Source organism: Sitophilus oryzae, unplaced genomic scaffold, assembly GCF_002938485.1.
Source record: "Sitophilus oryzae breed Bouriz unplaced genomic scaffold, Soryzae_2.0 scaffold_177_pilon_pilon, whole genome shotgun sequence".
Classification (NCBI taxonomy): Eukaryota; Metazoa; Arthropoda; class Insecta; order Coleoptera; family Curculionidae; genus Sitophilus; species Sitophilus oryzae.
Window position 1 is genome coordinate 9,696,536 of NW_022146479.1, and position 20,216 is coordinate 9,716,751.

Below are 20,216 nucleotides of genomic sequence, written 5' to 3' on the forward strand. Positions count from 1 at the left end.
CAGCATTGAAACTAAAAGTTCGGACCTCCATTATCTTTATTTATATTAACTTACAGTCACACAGAGTGTAAATTAAAATAAATAAAAACAGTGGAAGGCTGACTTTATTTTAGTTTCAAAATTACATTATTCTCTTAAATGCCTTCTTTTTTTAGAAATACATCCAAGAAAAATTAAAACAACGTTTAAATTGTTCACTTTATTTTCAAAATGATGTTCACAAAAAAAATGAAAGGTAAATGGTTATATCAAAAATATAATAAGGGTGAGTTTGATAAACCTAATTTTAGATGTCACTAAGCATTCAAATAAAAATACTCCTCACTTTTAAGTAGAAATAACATTATCTCCAAGGCCACTTGACAAAATAATTTCCCTCCTGTATGTCTATGCTGTCGCTCATTACTGTTTGTTAATACCTTAAAAATTAAAACAATGTTTTCGCTCTGTAAAAGTGCTCTTTATGCCCTTTTACCTTATCAGCTCTCTTGTCTGAATATTGTGAATTGTATGTTTATACATTACTCTAAATGTTCATCTTTTAAAAGCTAAAACAAAGGACCAGTAGAATGAGGACAAATACTAAATACAACTACCTACATTTAATAAAGGATTGTCATCAGAAGTATTATAACTATTCAGAATATTTTTTAGTTGTTCCAACTCACTTTCTGTCTCATCTAAATGAAAGAGATTATCCCTGAAAGTCAAAATGAAAATCTACCACCTTAACAAATGTAAAGGGCTTGCTTACCTTGAATTTAATTTAATTTGATTGTTGGTTGTTACTTGCATGTCTGCCTGGTTAGACTCCAGATTGTAGGTATTACTTGCATCTTTAACTGTACTTTTACATGGGATGTTGAATTTATCTAAACTTCCTGCAAGAGAATTTGATTATTAAATAATATATTCTGTTATCTCAGCATTCGCACTGTCACCATATAGATTAATGTAAATCTCAGAGTCTTAATAAGAGATATGATACGTTACCTACAAGTCCTGAGAAGTCAGATGACTCTCCATAATCTGATGTATTATCTGCGCCATTATTACTTGTGACGGAAGATTCAATGTTGTTCTTTAAATTGAAAGAATCTTATTAAAAGAAACAACTTTCTGAATAAAAAACCAACTTACTAAAAATGTTTGACCTACATCATCCTCTGGAACAAGAAAATCATTTCTGTTATGAAAATAATTCTCAAACTCTTCAATTGGAGAACTTCTAATACTAGGTTGGCAATCAATACTTTGCTGAATTTTCAGTCTCTTGTTGGGACTGTCTTGTAGTACCAAAGGGATTCTTTTACCTCCACGTCCCATTCTACTGTTATGATTTGGTTGTATTAACGTAACTAAGAATTGAATGACCTTGCAAATAATATAAAATGATAATACGCACTTTTACAATAATATTAATAGAAACTAACACTTGCCTTGTCAACAATTTGTTGCTGCTTCATATCTTTATGTCTAAGTAAAGCCAATTCTTTCCATAGCATAGTATTCTCTTGTTTCATTGCAGACAACTGTGAAACAATACCAGATTGCAGACCTCTAAGATGCTTTACATCTGTTAAAACCCTAGATAAATCATTATACTTAAATACATCTTGGCCTTCATCAAATTTAGTTATGGTTCCCTGGAAATATATATAAAATATTTCATTTGAATAGGTACACCAAACTTGATTACTTTTCGTTTAATATTTTTTAGATCTTCTGGGTGCTCCCGTTGAAAAAATGTATGGCAAAACTCCATTTCTTCTTTGTCCACATCAGCGCAGCCACTTTCAACAGTACATACTTTATGGAAGCCATCTGAATTAACCCAAAAAGAAACGAAATTAAAACCAAAGTTCAACCTGGTTTCACTGCTCATGATTCTTTTAAGAAGGTTACATACCTAGGTACATCCTGTTTTAATTTTCCAACTTAATAAAATTAGCAAAAATGACACAAATAACTAATTATACTCACACATATTAAGTTGTCGAATAAAACTGCTCATATTGTTATGTCTATAGTACAAAGGTAGTAACTCATACCAAAACTGGGTTTTATTTTGGATCTTAAAACCATTTCCCGCCTATAATAAAAACAGATAGATAAAATGAAAGTTATAACTTTTTCACAATTTTCCTACTCTGTTCCAACAAATTAACGAATCAGTATTTGAATCATTAACCATTTTCCATAATTTAGTCAGAAAAGCTGGGATAAGCAAATTGTCTAAATGAGGCTGCATTTTCCAAATTTTATGATTATTTCTATAAAAGAAAATAGATACCTCGTCTAACTTATTATAATATTAAATTAACTTTGTGATTAACTTTGTTTTTATAACTTTTATAATCATAGGTTATGTTGGGTTATGTCATTTGACATTTGACATTGACCATTGACCAGCATTAACGTAGTCCTGGAGATATAGAGGTAAGAATTTTTCATAATGGACTTTAAAATGATAGGCAGCCATACATACATAAACCAATTATTTGGTGTCATATTGTACATTAATGTTCTCGTTGGAGTATTTATTTCTATTATTCTAGTCTATTATCTAATTCCAATAATCGTTACTAAAAATAACAAATACTTATGAATGCAGTGAACAATAAGTCAGTATTGATACTTAAGAAATTTCTTGTTCTTATTCCATTTAACTTACACAACGTTTCGGTCAATGATACATATCTGACCTAAACTTTGTGTAACTTAAATTATAGTGACATTAGGTAGATTGAATGTGAATAAATAATTATGAGGGTAAGAATAATAACATTTTATGCCATCGCATAAATTAGTTATATAGTATAATCTACTTATTACTTATTATCCTTCTACATCAAACAAATATTTTCAAATGAGTCGAGTCCTAAAAATAAAACGGTTTAAATCGGAAAAACCTTCCGATTTTTGTAACAATTGGTATGAAGTGCAAAATACCTATATATGTTAAGAATTTTCATTATCAGTGATGGATTATTAGAGACAATCGACAACATGTCAGTGTATTGTGATAAGGTGTCAAATGAAGTGTTTAATCCATTAAAATCCCATAGAAAAAAATAAATCGGTATTACAATATGCACACTTTAATTTTAATCTATTAAGTATAAATTTACCACTTTGTTTTTATTTATTACTCATATACTGTTTTTATCTCTCTACATTGTCCGTATTCATTTTAGAATCTCAAAAATTATTCGCATATTAAGTATTGTATGATCAAAAAAAAATCGGAGTCCAGTTGGCTTGGAAATGACGATCGACATTCCCCATACAATTTTACATATAAAATCACAGTTGGTTAGGCTTGCATAGCCATCACTGACGCCGTTTTTTTTTCGATCATATGGTATATCAGAGAATAGGTACATTAATGGTATATCTTAATATTAATAGTACGTAACTTTCACTAAACTTGACATTAAATCACCAATCGCAAAGGAAGTGAAAGTGTTTGTTGAGTCGTTATTTCAAGGTGCACAGCTAATATGGTACGCCATTAAATTTTAAGTTGTGATTTTGAATTCGATCTACCTGGCGACCTCCAATTAGTTCCTAAACAGGTTGAAATATTTTAAGCCCCCGTAACAGTAAATTCTAAAGAAATTTCAACCACACCAACAAATCTCAAGCCTTATGTGATATTAAAATCTGTTAATCGCGCGACTTTAATTTCCAATCATTTTTGATTTTTTACCGGTATAGGCGAGCGATGCCGCGTTGTCACGTTGTAGAGAAATGAGATACGGTGTTTTATGCAAACAAATTCGTTTTCAGTTTATTCGAAAGTCAGTTTAAGTAAATGAGTAGCGTGGTTGGTAGAAATAAGTGGTGTGGTGTTGTACCTGTGAAGCTGTCGGGTTGAAAGAATTTTGTAAAAGAAAAAGAAAGGTCATCGAAACTTGGCCGGCTCTAGCGAAACGCGCGAAAAAACAATGCCATTGGCAACTATATTCATTGAATAAGGCTGGGCTGAGCTCAAGAGTACCTGCAGTTCGCCATTTGATTGGAGAATGTTGGTTTGGAGTGGCATTTAGAAGGCAACAGCCAGCGTATTGCGATAATCCTCACAATAGTTTTCAACTTCGACAACGTAAGAAAGCGCGCGTGTGAGTTTAACTACGATGGTCTCAACGTTGGATCAATTGAAAGACGAGCTTAACTCTGCCAGCCAAGAACATGTTCTCCAGTTCTGGAGTGAACTTGACGATCAGGAAAGGGACGCCTTTTGGAAACAACTCTCGACAGTTAATTTCAAAAATAGCAACCACCTGTTCGAAAGAGCGCAAAGATCGCTCGCGACAGATACCGAAAAATTAGACGAGCGTATGGAACCAATTCCCAGCGAACATTTCGCATCGCAACTTAGTGTAGACGAGGCAGAACTGGAGCGCTACGAAAATGCCGCCCTAGAAGAAATCGCAAAGGGTACAGTAGCCGTGTTGCTGCTGGCGGGCGGACAAGGAACGCGTCTAGGACTGTCCTATCCAAAGGGAATGTGTTCTGTGGGCCTTCCTTCCGGTAAAACGCTGCTGCAACTGCAAGCCGAAAGAATACGAAGCGTGGTCAACTTGGCGAAGCAAAAAACGGGCAAAGAGGGCGGGATCTGCTGGTACATCATGACGAGCGGCGCAACCAACGCAACCACGAGGAAGTTCTTGGAAGCCAATGATTTCTTCGGACTGCCTGCGACCAACGTTAAGCTGTTCGAGCAGGGACTGTTACCGTGCTTCGACTTTGACGGAAAGTTGCTGCTGGAGGATAGGAACGCGGTAGCACTCGCTCCAGATGGAAACGGCGGTGTCTATAGGGCTCTGGAAACGAGCGACATCCTCGCAGACATGACTCAAAGAGGCGTCAAATACGTCCACGTCTACTGCGTGGACAACATACTGGTCAAAGTGGCAGACCCGCTCTTTATTGGCTACTGCATCACGAAGGAAGCGGAGTGCGGCGCTAAGGTGGTAAGCAAGGAAGAAGCAACCGAGCCAGTGGGTGTGGTGTGCAAAGTGGACGGTCGCTTTCAGGTGGTGGAATACAGTGAAATTACGGAGAGGACGGCCAAGTTGCGCGACGCCTCGGGAAACTTGGTATTTCGCGCCGGAAATATCTGCAACCACTTCTTTAGCGTAGACTTTCTGCGGGCCGTGTGCGAACAGCACGAGCGCAACCTAAAGCTGCACGTGGCCAAAAAGAAAATTGCCCACGTCGATGCCCGTGGTGAGAAAGTGAAGCCCGACACACCCAACGGAATCAAAATCGAAAAGTTCGTCTTCGACGCGTTCCAGTTTGCCAGCAGATTCGTGACTTGGGAAGTGCCTCGGACCCGCGAATTCAGCGCCCTAAAAAACGCAGATGGCGCCAAAAAAGACTGTCCCTCTACAGCTAGACGCGATCTGTTGCACCTGCATCGGACCTACGTCGAGCGAGCTGGAGGCTTCGTTGATCCAGGGGTGGACGTGGAAGTTTCGCCGCTTTTGTCCTACGGGGGCGAGAACCTTGAAAAAAAGGTTAGAGGGCGCCGTTTTCAATCTAGCACCATTCTTCTGGCGGACAACGAATGACTTACAATAGCTTGCCAACATTTATTACCCTCGCCAGGATTTGCTTTGTTCCTAAATTATCCTATATCATTAAATTAAATTATCCTATATGTCGTATTTAATATATATGTACTAATGTACTTCTTGTTTCTGTTTTCCTTTCCATTCGAACGGTCGTTAGCTATTTTATCAACTTTTAATGGTCCTTAGCTATTTTATCAACTATTAATTGAAAAATTAGTGCACTATTTTTAAACAATGATATATGTTTATACATTTTAGCAAATTTAACTGTAATAATTCATGTTTGCTATCGTTAATCCGACACTTGAAAGTGCTTTTGATTGATCAACCAGATAAGTCAAGCAGCAAGCAGCACCAAATTTATCTACTCCTCATTTTTTCAGCATTATCTTACATTGTACCAAGGCATTATCTTAAATTTCCATCAAGTGTTTAGTAGAATTTCTGTTTACTAACTGCTTAAATTAGGGATTGGCCGTCACGCACCATTGAAAATATTGATGACACCTCGATACTCCATATCTCATTCCGATACTTCCAACACAAAGAATTCCTATATATTCGATTTTTGCAAATTTAATGTGACAAAAGGATTTGACCAAAAAAATATTGAATTTTAATAATTACCTACTGCGTAGGCTGTAACCCATGTTTAAAAGAGCGTAGCTAACCCTCTACATAAGATTATTTAACTTGGATGATTACATCCTCTTCTCTTCTATTAAAATATAATAGCCTGGAAAGGCTGTCAGGTGTCAGGAGCTTATAGATAAAAACTCTTAAGGACTCGGTCTTAGATCGGTCGTCAAAAAATAACAATATAACTTTATTTATATTTTGCAGTCTTTACACTAGTTTTATACATCGTAAAATATGAAACCTGCTGCACCAAAATAAAATAACATATTTAACTTCAATTTATTTTTTCCTTTTGGTTTATCTGCTTAGGCATTCGCATATATAAAATAACGGTGGATTAAAAATTATTTTATACCTAGTCACAATTTTATGTATTTTTTCCTTATAAATAGCCAGTCACAATGTTCTTATATTCTGGCTTGCTACGGTTATGCACAGAACGCAATATACATATGTGTATTTAACACAGGTATTTAACTTAATTATTGTTCGGGTGTAAAGGAAGGTATAAATATAGTTCGAAGCATTACTAAGCCTTGTTCTGTAACCCGTTCAATTATCCAAATTTTTCGATTTTTCTGTTGTTAGTGCTATTTTTTTCTTTATGTTAATACAGATATATTTAATATATCTGATATCTGATGTCTATATACAGTATAATAAAACGGTGGTCCACCTTTTTCAAAGGCATCCACTGCCGTTCTTTAAAAGATCAGCCTGGGGGCGGACTTTTGGTTTACTTCATCAGCTGTACATACTTAGATATTGGGTTAGATTCCGTTTCATATTTTGTCGGTTGATTTTTGGTTTTAACTCTATGATTTTTGGGATTATTTATTATTGTAGTGCAAAAAACTAATTATTTTGGTGTTTAAGTGACATAAACCACTACCAGATATATGGCCACTCTCGGTTTCGCATAAAAATAGAAAAATTGAAAAAATTACACGTTGTGTAAGTGATTTAACCTAAAAGTGCCCATACATTTTTACTCATCGTGAGTTTTGTGTGTTTTTTAAGACTCTAACAATTCATCAATAAAGCTTAAGTGGAGTGTGTTTTTGGTGCTATGCCTCATCTTTGTTGTGTTCCTGTTGGAAAGGATAGTTATACTAGGCAGCCTAAAGTGTCTGGAAGAGCAAGAAAAGTGGGTAACAGAGTTATAAATCAGAGAATTCTATTGAAAATATCTTTAATAAATTTAAAAAATAATATTCTCCTATGATAGTATTAATGAAAATTGGACAATTATGTTTATTTTATTCATATTGTGGAATCTCCACTTCAAGTGTTGTTGGTTCAGCTTCGATAGATTCAAACACGTAAGATAAACATGTAAGTAGGTATTATGATCTAGGGAAAATAAAGAATATGTGTATTAAAGATCATGAAAAAGATTATTATTTTGAGTTCAAATTTTAAAAAGATTTTTGTAAAGACATCGAAGATTACAGTTGAGGGTTGGAACCTATTTGGTGTTAAACAGCAAAATAAAAGGAAACACTAAATCACCACAATACACCAAAGACACTTTTTACTTTTACACTGGACGCGCGTTTCGCTAACCATGTTAGCATCATCAGCAGATGATGCTTTTATGCTGATAGTTTATAATCGTCTGCTGATGATGCTAACATGGTTAGCGAAACGCGCGTCCAGTGTAAAAGTAAAAGTGTTTTGGTGTATTGTGGTGATTTAGTGTTTTTATTTTGCTTTTTATTTTGTCGAATATAATCCAAAAAATTACATATAAAATATTCACACCACACACATAATGTTTACTGCGTTCTCCATAGTCAATGTAGATAATTTTAGTGTTAAGAATAATAATTTTAAAAAACATGTGGTCATCTTTTGATAAGTTTATATTAGTTTATTAATTGCAGTAAACATTATGAGGTGTGAATTATATTGTATATGTAATTTTGGATTATATTCGACACTATTTTTCTCATATGACACAACACTGATGAAGGCTATAGTTAGCCGAATCGTTTTTAAACCAAATAAAATAATGAAAACCCAAAAATGAAAACTTAAATCAGCGTTTTTCCCGAACCTAAAAATCCCAAGAAAATCAAAAATTTTAGAATAATTTTACATATAAAATGCCAGCGATCTTCATTTCATAGCCATCGCTGACGCCTTTTTAGATAATATTGTATTATTTGTAAATATAATTTTTCGAACATTGATACTTGCAAAATATACATATAAATTTTGTGAATGCAAATAATAATACATTACTATTAGTAGATATTGAATGTTTTTGTTAAATTAGATCGATTTTCAAACCCCAAAATTTAAAATATATTTACATTTTACCCATTATCTTATGTACCTATACATTATTTGTACAGCTGGTTCCAATAAAATTGAATACGATTTAAAACATATTTTTATTATTTCGGGCAGTATATTCTATGATACCAGTCCCCATTTCTCTACTCATGTCATACTGACGTTCTGACACAATGACCTCAATGTCACAATAACTTTAACATGTCAAAATACTTGACACATAAATATACACTGCCCAAATATTCTAAAAATGTGTAAATCGTATTCATTTTTTGGAACCAAGCTGTACATTGTAAAACATTTGTTGCATTTGTATGGTTCATAGTTTATTTCCCAAAGTATTTATTACTATAAATAGGTATATATGTTGTAGTTATTAACTGTATATTATGTATATTTCATGTAAACTATATCATTTTTAAAATACAAACCAAAAATCTGAGGAATAATTATGTTTTCCATGTATTCTACAACATATTTATTAATCCGTTATATCTAACTAGCGTGACGTCATAAATCTCACCCGTGGGCTGATCTTTTAATAGAAGGCACTGAGGCATCATTCTGTGCGCTCTTTTTGGCAGAAAAATTTCTTGAATGTTTGTCTGGTTGCCTACACTAAATTGTCATTTTGTTTGAAAATTTAACAAACTAAAGTGAGGTTATTTTTCTCGAGTAATCGTAACAGATCGTAATTGTACTGTACTCGTAGTTTAGTCAAGTCTCAAGTGTAATAAATATTAAAAATGTTAATAACTTAAATATGAAACATGTTTTGGTGTTTTTGTAATTGAACATTAATAATGGAAGTAAAAATTTTTGCTTAGTTTATATAAAATAAATTGTTAACACCTTATGAGCCATATGAGAAGGAATATCAATGTGAGAGATTTAGAAAGTTGTTCTGAAAACTATGTTGTTATATAAGTGATCTTATTTGATCTTCTGTTTAATTTAAGATGAAGCCAGCTGGTAAAGTTCACCCTACAGTTTATGTAGTGTTTATATCACTTTTATTGGATTTGTTGGCATTTACTATGATTCTACCACTACTTCCATCGTTATTAGATCATTACAAAGAGAACGATAATACAGGGCTGTATGATTGGCTGTCCAAGCAAGTAAAATACTTTCAGGTGTTAGTAGGAGCTCCAGAGAGATTCAATTCAGTGTTATTTGGTGGATTCTTAGGATCAATGTTTAGTTTTCTACAGTTTTTAGCATCACCTATTATTGGTAGTATATCCGATGTTATTGGTAGGAAAAAAGTGATGATTGTTTGTATGGTATGTTACTATATAATATAGATATTTTAATGTTAATGAGATTTGTATTTGTCTAGATTGGAATATCGCTGTCATATGTATTATGGGCTATTTCTGCTAATTTGTTTATATTTGTATTGGCTCGGTTTCTTGGAGGACTCAGTAAAGGTAATGTTTCAATAAGTATGGCTATAATTGCTGATGTATCTCCAGTGAGCACAAGAGGCATAGGGATGGTAAGTTTATAATAATAATTTAATAACTTTTCATTTTTAACGTATTATCTGTTTAGGCTTTAGTTGGAATAGCATTTTCACTGGGATTTATTATAGGACCAATGATTGGGGCTCTTTTTGCAGTATGGGCCAAGCAAAAAACAGGCCAGTGGTTTATAGCTCCTGCTCTATTTGCTCTATGTCTCTCCATTGCAGATTTGTTATTTTTTTTAATATTTTTTAGAGAATCTTTGCCTAAGGTATTACCTTTATTAGAGTTAATTCAGTTAATAAAGGTAACTGTAATATTATTTTTACAGGAAAAGAGGACAAAACAGTTTTTAGCAAGTTTTAGAAATGCAAAAGTATTATTAAATGTACAAGATCTATTTAAATTTACAGCCGTTACAAGTATTAAAGAAAAAGACTTAAAGCAACTTCAAAGACTGGGACTCATATACTTTGTCTATTTGTTTATATATAGTGGCTTGGAATTTACATTAACATTTTTGACACATCACATATTTAATTATACATCAATGCAACAGGGTTGGATGTTTTTTGCAATTGGTAAGCAAGTTAATGTATTATACATAGATATATTCAGATTTTGTATTAAAATTAAAGGTTTGACCATGGCTCTTATACAAGGAGGATATGTAAGAAGAATTCCTGCTGAAAAAATAAAATCTACAGCTATAATGGGTTTATGGATTATTATCCCATCATTTGTAAGTGTCGGGTTGGCTAATGGACCTACTCTATTGTATCTTGGTTTATTTTTGTATGCAGTATGTAAGTTTTTGTTCTACACAAAGGAAAAAGCATATTACCTAACTTTTTTTCTTTAGCTACAGCTATGGTTGTTCCTTGTTTAACCACTTTAGCTTCGGAATATGGCAGTGAACAGCAGAAGGGTAAAGTTTTAGGGATTTTTAGGTCACTGGGTGCCTTAGCAAGAGCCGTGGGGCCTGTTTTTGCGAGCATTGCTTTTTGGAGTCTAGGCTCAAAAGTCACGTATCTATTTGGAGCAGTATTGTTACTTTGGCCTGTATTGGCATTAAAAAAGTTATGATATATAGTAAAATCATTTTATTTTTTACTAATATAATTGTTATTTATTTATATGTACAGTTTTATAGAACTTTTTGTATAAAGAGATGTAAGATATACAAGGTACTCAAGGTACCCATGCATTTTTAAATACTATTTATTATAAATACTTGTATATTATATCAAAGCAGATTAAACGTAAAATTTAAAAATGTTTGAAGCTATTCGCTTATTTTTAGAACAATAATTGTGATACGCATTTTACATTCATCTTTTGCTAGTAAAATACCAAGAGTGTTGATATTATTTGTTATATTCTTGATAAATGTTTTTATAGTATTTCCATTTTTTTAAATATATTTACCTATATTATAAGTCACTATGCAAAGAAGTTATTTTTATAAATAATATGTTTTTAATTATAATTAGCTAAATAAAAATACAATGCAAAAGAAATGGCATTAGTTACTAACTTTTTAAACCTATTTTACAATGTGATTATCATAATATATAACTTTATATTTTTTTCTATGTCTACTTTCTATATTCACTGCAAAATGCTAAGATAAATAATAAGCTGTAATTTAATTTTAAATGTTTAAATGTTTTCTATTTACATAATTTTTAGGTTTTTATTTTCTATGTTTGAAATATATTTTACTTAATATAGTCTAGACATTAGATTAAGAATAATATACATATATTAAGGTATACATCCATAAATTATATTAAATCGGACTTAAAAAGTCTATAGATATTATTTTTAAACTCTGACTCAAGCCCCAAAGCACACGAGACGGTTTATATGCGTTCCGACCTGTGGTTGCGACTTTGATCGTAAACGCTTGTGCAGGTTAGGGTTAGTTGCATTACCGTGTGTTTTGTAACATTAAAGCACAGCATAGACAACAAAGTACTATTTTGTTATCTTCGACTGTCATTGAAGTGTGATCGAAGCCGACGCCCGGACGCCGCGGCCGGCTGCACAGGCGTTGCTCGTGTGTTTTGGCAATATAATAGTTCTATAATTCCATGAACATTTATACAATGCATAAAATATCCACATTGTCATTGGCCGTTTAAAATACATAGCCTATTCCAGACTTACTACTAATTCCTTATTTTCCTATTTTTCCCACCAAATAATAAAGGTAGTAAAGCTAAAATCCTCGTACCAAATGGGTTTAAAATCTAGTAGAACTCGAGTTTTGTGTATGCTATTTTAAAATAGGGTATAAATTCTTTTAAATAAATAGAATATACATCAATAAAAATAAAAAAATTAGACATTTTTTATTTTATAAATAATAAATCTAAAACATTATATGGCTTTTTTTGGCCCACTTTTTAGTAATTTAACCCACTATCTAAAATTAAAATAACAATGTTAAATGTTAACAAAGACGGCTGTGATTTTTGCTATATGAAGTACCTCCTTCTTATTGGTCAAGTCACATATATGTCATGACGAAGATCGGAAATTGGCGTCGGACATATTGATTTTTAATGCCGAGAGGTCCGCGTGTCTTCGGCGCCGGCAACTAAAATGTTCTGCTTTTTTAATAGAAAGTGAATTTTGTGTACACTGCTTTTTCGAAAATTCTTGTTTATGCATCGCTCAGCCTCTCTAAAAAGTGAGTACTTAATGTTTGCTTTATATTTCATTATATCTCGATTTTTGTTACCATAATGGCGTCTTCGCTATTCTTGTCTTAGCAATATCATCAATTGATAGTCTTCGATTTAACTTAAGGCCATTATGGATATAATCTACCTAATACAGTGCTTTAAATATCGCATATTTTCTGAACATTTTCTAAACTTTTAATGCTGTTTATTTCATTCTATTATGTAATTGGGACTTTTTAAATGTTTGGGAATATTATAAAGAACCAAAAAGCTATTATCCTACCTATTAATAGTTGTTAATTTGTTGATATTAATGCAGTACCTCTTAACAAAAGGCCTACTTATCAGTTTGAAATTTTTCTGATGTTCTAAAACTACTAATATCTTCCATTTTGTTTAATGTTTACTGATGATTTTTTTATTGTATTATTACGTAATAACTTGAAGATTCTATGTTATGAAAGAGAAAGAAATAGTGAGGGAAATGTATAAAAAAGAAGAAAAAAGATTAAACGGCTCAGCCCTCAACAACTCGTAACCGTATACACCAGTGTACTGTACACCAGTGCAGACACGCACACCCACACACTCACACAACCACACCTACACTAGTGCACACTGATGTAACTGCCTTCAGGCTTCATCAGTACGGTAAGGATTCAGGAAGCGAAGAAACCGATCCCAAATCACAAAAATCCAGGAAGCAAACGATGCAATGAGGCACCGTGTGCAACCCAGGAGATGGAAAAAATAATTTGATGAAGAAACGAAAATAAATTATGGAAAAAAAAAAGGAGCAAACGGGTTGTTGAGGACTGAGCCGTTTAATCTTTTTTCTTTTTTTTTATACATTTCCCTCACTATTTCTTTCTCTTTCATATTGGTACCAAGGCTAAGGGTACTGCGGCAGGTTGCTGTTGGCTACCTCCGCGGCTGTTCTGGACGAAGCCCACAATCCTGGGCGACTCTGGTTCTTGGCTGCAAATTGGGGCTTTAGGCTCCCGTTTGCTCCTTTTTTTTCCATCATTTATTTTCGTTTCTTCATCAAATTATTTTTTCCATCTCCTGGGTTGCACACGGTGCCTCGTTGCATCGTTTGCTTCCTGGATTTTTGTGATTTGGCATCGGTTTCTTCGCTTCCTGAATCCTTACCGTACTGATGAAGCCTGAAGGCAGTTACATCAGTGTGCACTAGTGTAGGTGTGGTTGTGTGAGTGTGTGGGTGTGCGTATCTGCACTGGTGTACACTGGTGTATACGGTTACGAGTTGTTGAGGGCTGAGCCGTTTAATCTTTTTTTCTTCTATTGTATGTTATGTTACCTGACTGCTTAATTTTTGTGTTATTTATTAAAATGTTTGTTTTGGTGTACACTGTTCTTCGAAAATTCTTGTTTGTACATTGTTCAGCCTCTTCAAAATGTGAGATTCGATAGATTTTTTTGATTTCAATCTTTATTTTTATTCTCGAATCGTTATTAGATTATTAGGGATATATTTATATATAGCTTTAATTTTTTATATAAAATATATTATTTATTTTTCTTAATAACTGCTATTAAAAGCGTTTGTACCTATATCCTTACGTAACAGCGATTTCATGTTTTTTATTGGACTATTCGATATAACAGTATAAATAAAATAGTACCTATCGAAAAATCCGTTGAATAATAAAGATATTTTTTGATATGAGATTTTTTTCAATTTATGACTGATACATAACATTTTTTGTAAATTTTCTTTTTTCCTTTTTATTTTCACAAAGCCCCTTCAGTGTTTTTGCTTTTCTTTTTAGACGCGATATAATACTACATATCAGCACACTGTCCGAAACGGCAAGATGTTATTACTTAACTCGAGGGTAGTTCCTATGTTGTCCGGACGATATGGATCAAAGTGTGACGCTCCAGAGCGCGACGCTCGAATCTCTTCTTCCGAAGAGGAGACCCGGATCACCTCCCAAACTTGATGTTCTGCCTTACGATGATCTATGTAGCATGCATAGGTACCTTAGTGGCCACCCTCTGGTTTACGAGCTAGGCATTCTAATGCTAGAGGCTTTGGCTGAATACGCTTTGGCACTTAAGCTACGAGTCTTCTTCATGCACGTATTGCGTTGGACATGAAGAATTTTTTGTACTTCATCTGCCTGACATCGATTTATCGGTTGAGATTCGGGATGGAGAGGCTAGCATATCCCAGCTCAGCCTAAAACCAACTAAAGTAAGGATAAAAAATGTCTATACCTATGTGGCGGATTCATCTCTCCAAAAAAATCTTATATGGGTATTTCGCCACTGCAAGAAAATCTACAAAATAAAATAGTTAAGTGCACAGATAAACAAATTTGCCTAACGAACAAAAAAATGCTTAACGTTTCGGAAAGTTTATCTCTTTCAGTAGTCGGAAGCAAACAAAAATACAAAGAATAAAGAAAAAAAATACTTAAAATATTTAAAATTCAACTATTCAAAAACACTTTAGTTTTTTTTAAAACAGATACGTCTACAAAAAAAACCGTTGACATTCTGTTAAAATGACATATCAAGTTAAACTTGAAAATTAACAATTACTACTTGATAACAATTACTTAATAAGGTAAAACCAAAAAGCCCAAAACTTTCTATATGATTATTTTTAATTTTTACGTATTTTATGTTTATTTATGTTTTGTTTTTTAAAATTAAAGAGGGATTGCCGTACATTACTAACATCTACAGATGCATAACTGCATGAGCAATACATTTATTTTTATTAGATTGTATTAAAAAAGCCTCTTTTATTTTTTTAGAGGCTACCGCTTCTTTCATTATAATTTTGGCGTTGTTAAAATTTATTCTGTCCCCTGCGTCCTATGAATGCTGGCAAATCTTAGATTTGTGAGAATCTCCCTTTCTTAAATAATCTTAAGGGTCTAGATGTTTCACCAATGTAAAATTCATAGCATTTTTTTTTATTATAATTTTTGCGATAAACTTTCCGAAACGTTAAGCATGTTTTTGTTAGGCAAATTTGTTTATCTGTAAACTTTACTGCTGACAAGTAGTTTCCGTTGGATTAACGCAGCAGTGTTTACAAAAAATAACTCTTTTATTTTGTAGATTTCCGTGCAGTGGCGAAGGAAATACCCATAGAGGATTTTTTTGGAGTAAAGTAAACATTTTATTTTTTTCTATTAAGGTTTCGGAAACTGATTATTTTTTTCTATTTTTCTAGGATTTCGATTTCGTGGCGCGTTTAAATCAAAGAAGATTCCAAATGAAATATTGGAAGATACGTGTGATTGATCCTAAAGATTCTTCGAATTCCCCCAGGCCCAGGCACCGTCGAATAACTGGTTACATGTTAAGTACCAACTTTAGAGGATCGTCCGATATCCAGGGAGTTGGGGCATTACCCATGCCACCCATGCCCAAGTGCAGCTTGACATAACTGCTTTTTCATCGTTTATTGATAACGTGACTGAAGAAATACAGCCGAAAAGATATGGATAAGAGGTAAGTTCATAATACATTTTATACTTGTTGGGGTTATTCTAAAATTCTAATACGGCATTTCTCTATCTGCAGATAAAGCAGCTCAGCCCTTAAAGAAATGAAAATAAAGGTTCGCGTCGCGCCGTGGTTCCAAAGCGGTATTTAGGTGCTTTCACATAGACCGTAATTTCATTCTGTTTTTAATACTGCAACTTAGACATGGCTAATACCCCAACTCCCTGGACATCGGACGATATACTCATTATTTTTGCTAATTTATTCACTGAAAGTTTACAAGCGTTTGCATTATTATTGTTTTAATACTAAAAATAATATTAAAACTAACTTTAATATCTGACGAAATTATATACCGGGTGCGTCTCAAAAGTGGCTCACCCCTATAACTTTTTTATTTTTTCAGATAAAACAACTAGATTTGGTATGTTAGTATATGACATAAATTAGGATTGATTGACATATTCAATTGTTTTCGGTCACTTCCGGTTTCACCGGAAATGACTACAACTTTTTATTTTTAAATGACACCCTCGGTATTTTTTTACTTTATTCTCTACACTCCATAATTAGAAATTAGTGTTTTTAACACAGCCATGTAAATTGAAATTTAAAATACAATTTGTTTTTGAGCGAATATGTCAAAAGTTGACATATGATATGTCATTCGATTCAGAGTGTCATTTTCTATCGAATAAAGTAAAAAATACCGAGGGTGCCGTTTAAAAATCAAAAGTTGTAGTCATTTCCGGTGAAACAGACAGTAATCGAAAACAATTGGATACGTCAATCAATCCTAGTTTATGTCATATAATAACATACCAAATCTCGTTTTTTTATCTAAAAAAAAATAAAAAAGTTATAGAGGTTCACCACTTTTGAGACGCACCCTGTAGTAACTGATAAATTAACTGAGTTGGGTTAAACTGCTTTACAAAATTATTTCTTTGATCTAAAATTTATTTTACAAAAACTTTTTTCCAACATTTTTATTAACTAAGCCCGCGGTTGCATTGGACGCGGGTCCGTGCGTTTTTTTATACGTACGAGCTCTGACGGCATTTACTCGCACGACTATTTTATTTTAGTGGTTACATTAGATGCGCGTTCATGGTGTCCTGTGTGTCGAATTTGTCAAAACGGGCGCCATTACTGTGATGCTGTCTGAGGATATAATGTTAAAATAACTAACTACTTATGAAAAGAAGAAAATGTTGAGTAAATGATTTATATGCAAGAAGAGGAGAAGAAAATTAATAAAAACACACATTTGGTGAATTAAGACACGAAACGGTGAAATTTTTTGAATACTTTAGAATGTCTCCATCAACCTTAATATATCCCAAATAAAATTAAACGCTCGGACGTGCACGTATTAAAAAAAACAGTTTGTTTTCACCCGACCAACAGAAATTGACGTACGTGCACGGACGCGCAAACTCCGATGCAATGTAACCGCCTGCATAGATACCATTTGTTTGTTTTTTGCTAGGTGCACGTCCGAGGACGTACGACCAAAAAAAAAACGACTCGCATCCAATGTAACCACGGGCTAAGTAAATTACTATTAAATTTATTTAACCCTACTACTTTTTTTCATTTTTTTTAAGTTTTTTTAAATGTTTTAAAGTTCTCATTAAATGTCCCTCTATAAGAAAAACGAAACCACCTTATTATATTCAAGCTAAATTAAATTAACTATTTTTTTTCTTAAAAATTAAATAATTTTTTTTTCTATTTAAAATTCTAATTAGTTACTTTCGTATACAAAAAACAATGATAATTTTTGAACATAACTCTCATTGGTACTTCTTCGGAACGAAGATTATTGTTGAAAGCATCTGGATTAGGGTCATTCTCCAGAAGGGCAATAATAAAAGAAGAAAAAAATATATGCAGAATGAAAATAAAAATTGCAGCTGCCTTTGTTCTACGTTTTGGTATTTTTTTATTATCTCTACCGTATTTTCTTTATTTGAAGGCTGTCTTTTGTCCTTAGTATTTTACACTATTATAAAAATTCTTTGAGTAATAAAATTTAAATATCTTCTTATATATTTAGATAAATAGATCCTCAGTATCTTATAGAAATACTTGTTACTTATAGTATTTTTACTTGTAGGTATACATATATTTTGAAGCTTCTGGCTCTTTTCCTCCTCCTCTTCCTCATCTTCAACAGGATTCAGCAAAAATTTCTCCTGCTCCTTCACAATATACCAAAAGGAAAAAGGTTGGTTCTACTGTATATTATATGTATAGGCGTCTATTTTTATTCTGATACTGTTGTAAAACTTTGATAATCTGTACAAATTTTAGACTTTAAAAATGCCATTGTACTACATTTTTGACACCAAGTAACAATTTTAATATACTGACTACGCTGTCATAATAATTATGACAGATAAAATAGAGATATAAAAATAATTATTATTTTTATATCTGTATTTTATTTAATAACTTTTGTAGTGTATTTCTTATGACAAGATTAACACAGTTCTTTGGTATATTTTACTTGCGCAAAAGCGACGCTATAATGTGGCAATATGAAGACATTGTTTTTTAAGGACATCAAAAATTTTGTTTTTAATGTTCTTGCAGTTTACAGTCTATTGCTTTCAACTGTGCATATGGTTTTTAAATCTGACTAACATTTTGCTAATGTTAATTTATACAGTTCTAATTCCAATTTAAATTGTTCATACATAGAAAGAAATATTTAATATATACATATATAGACTGTACTGTAGCATATCTAACATTTTATTATCATTATTAATTTTTTAAGTTTTTAAAAATTATATATACAGGGTGTCCCAGAAATAAGTGCAAATGTTTTAACTGGTAGTATAGTTCAACCCTAAAAACACGCCTATGAGGTTTTTTTCGCGAAAAAAAAAAATTTTAAATTCGAAATTTTTTGAAAATTTTTTTGGAAATTTTTTTAGTTATTAGTTAAAAAACATAATTTCTTGATAATATGAAAACATAGGTATTAGATTAAATTTACAAGAAAAAAATCCCTAAAAGATCCAGTGGTTCACAAAATTTTAGCAAGAAATCATTTTTTTTGGAAATTTTCAAAGTAAAATAACTCCGTTATTTTGGACTTATTTGAAAAACGATAAAGAGAAAATATGTTTCTTTTATCGAGATCTACCACCCCTTAAAATATTTCTACTTATTTCTGGGACACCCTGCTATATTATATTAGAGCTGCAGATTTTTAGTGAATTTCTTTGTCCTCCTTTTTTTTTGGAACTTTAAAAAATTAATAATTATAGTTCAAAAAAGGCTAATTTTATTTGGAATGAAGAATCTAATTTCATTAAAAACATTATTATTTTTTTATTTAAGCAACTAGGTAAATTATTATCAGTTCATTTAATCAGTTTATTTAGTAGGTTTCAAAGCAATGTACTGTTTAATAAATTATATTTTGTGGTATTTGTATTCACAGAGCTACTTTTAAAAATTAAAATAAGCACTCTAGAGGTTTTTAATTGTTTATCATAAGGAGATTTGTTGCAAATTTTCAATAAAATACTATATTATATTAACATATTATTAACTAATGTAAGTAATTTAAACTTTTAAATATATATTTCTAGGTTACAGTTGGGGGTTAGAACCTTAGGTATACAACAGCAAAATAAAACACTAATTAATTTTTATTTTGCTGTATTGTACAATATATATACATAGAGTTTAAATAGTATTAAAAAATACTATTTAAAATTTATTATGTACTTTTTAGAAAGGTATATTTAATAATTTAAGTTACGTTAGTTAATTCTGTGGTTAATTGTTATGTTAACAAAGTATATAGTCTAATATAACGTCGATGGATTTGTTTGTCTAATATGTATGCAACTAAACATACATCCATTGTATAACTGTATACTGTATGCCCATTAACTTTATTTCTTTATATTTATATTCCTTTATTTTATTAAAAATTATTAAATTCAGCTAGAGTACTTATTTTAGTTAAGTATTATCCATGCTAATATACTTGATCAACTCCATTTTTTTGTACTCCA

General features: G+C 32.2%; 3 protein-coding genes and 1 long non-coding RNA gene across 8 annotated transcripts; 3 read left to right on the forward strand and 1 right to left on the reverse strand.

Moving 5' to 3' along the window:
- Positions 1-189: 189 nt before the first annotated feature.
- On the reverse strand, positions 190-2,386 carry LOC115882454 (heat shock factor protein-like). 2 transcript variants are annotated; one of them, XM_030900520.1, is made up of 10 exons: positions 2,150-2,386; positions 1,984-2,092; positions 1,700-1,824; positions 1,440-1,646; positions 1,141-1,374; positions 994-1,081; positions 755-881; positions 601-700; positions 476-548; positions 190-419 (listed from the first exon to the last, which is right to left on the reverse strand). In XM_030900520.1, exons 1-9 carry the CDS (start codon positions 2,249-2,251, stop codon positions 522-524), a joined length of 1,119 nt encoding a protein of 372 aa, XP_030756380.1. In that variant the 5' UTR covers positions 2,252-2,386; the 3' UTR covers positions 190-419; positions 476-521. The 2 variants fall into 2 exon arrangements, with proteins under 2 accessions (XP_030756380.1, XP_030756381.1); XM_030900521.1 differs by having other exon boundaries at positions 1,700-1,909.
- Positions 2,387-3,667: 1,281 nt separating this feature from the next.
- On the forward strand, positions 3,668-5,704 carry LOC115882151 (UDP-N-acetylhexosamine pyrophosphorylase-like protein 1). The gene has a single exon (XM_030900022.1). It carries the CDS (start codon positions 4,140-4,142, stop codon positions 5,577-5,579), a length of 1,440 nt encoding a protein of 479 aa, XP_030755882.1. The 5' UTR covers positions 3,668-4,139; the 3' UTR covers positions 5,580-5,704.
- Positions 5,705-6,636: 932 nt separating this feature from the next.
- On the forward strand, positions 6,637-11,508 carry LOC115882152 (major facilitator superfamily domain-containing protein 10). Of its 3 annotated transcripts, none has more exons than XM_030900023.1 (7): positions 6,637-6,690; positions 9,482-9,808; positions 9,865-10,023; positions 10,080-10,262; positions 10,323-10,572; positions 10,630-10,797; positions 10,854-11,508. In XM_030900023.1, the coding sequence occupies exons 1-7, from the start codon at positions 6,652-6,654 to the stop codon at positions 11,075-11,077; spliced, it is 1,350 nt and encodes a 449-aa protein (XP_030755883.1). In that variant the 5' UTR covers positions 6,637-6,651; the 3' UTR covers positions 11,078-11,508. The 3 variants fall into 3 exon arrangements, with proteins under 3 accessions (XP_030755883.1, XP_030755884.1, XP_030755885.1); XM_030900024.1 differs by lacking the exon at positions 6,637-6,690 and adding an exon at positions 9,163-9,404; XM_030900025.1 differs by lacking the exon at positions 6,637-6,690 and adding an exon at positions 9,176-9,420.
- A 905-nt stretch (positions 11,509-12,413) lies between these two features.
- On the forward strand, positions 12,414-19,056 carry LOC115882153. 2 transcript variants are annotated; one of them, XR_004050153.1, is made up of 4 exons: positions 12,414-12,689; positions 14,478-14,905; positions 15,899-16,179; positions 16,252-16,509. It is a non-coding gene; the product is annotated as an uncharacterized LOC115882153 (long non-coding RNA). The 2 variants fall into 2 exon arrangements; XR_004050152.1 differs by lacking the exon at positions 16,252-16,509 and adding an exon at positions 18,296-19,056 and having other exon boundaries at positions 12,415-12,689.
- The last annotated feature ends 1,160 nt before the right edge of the window (positions 19,057-20,216 follow it).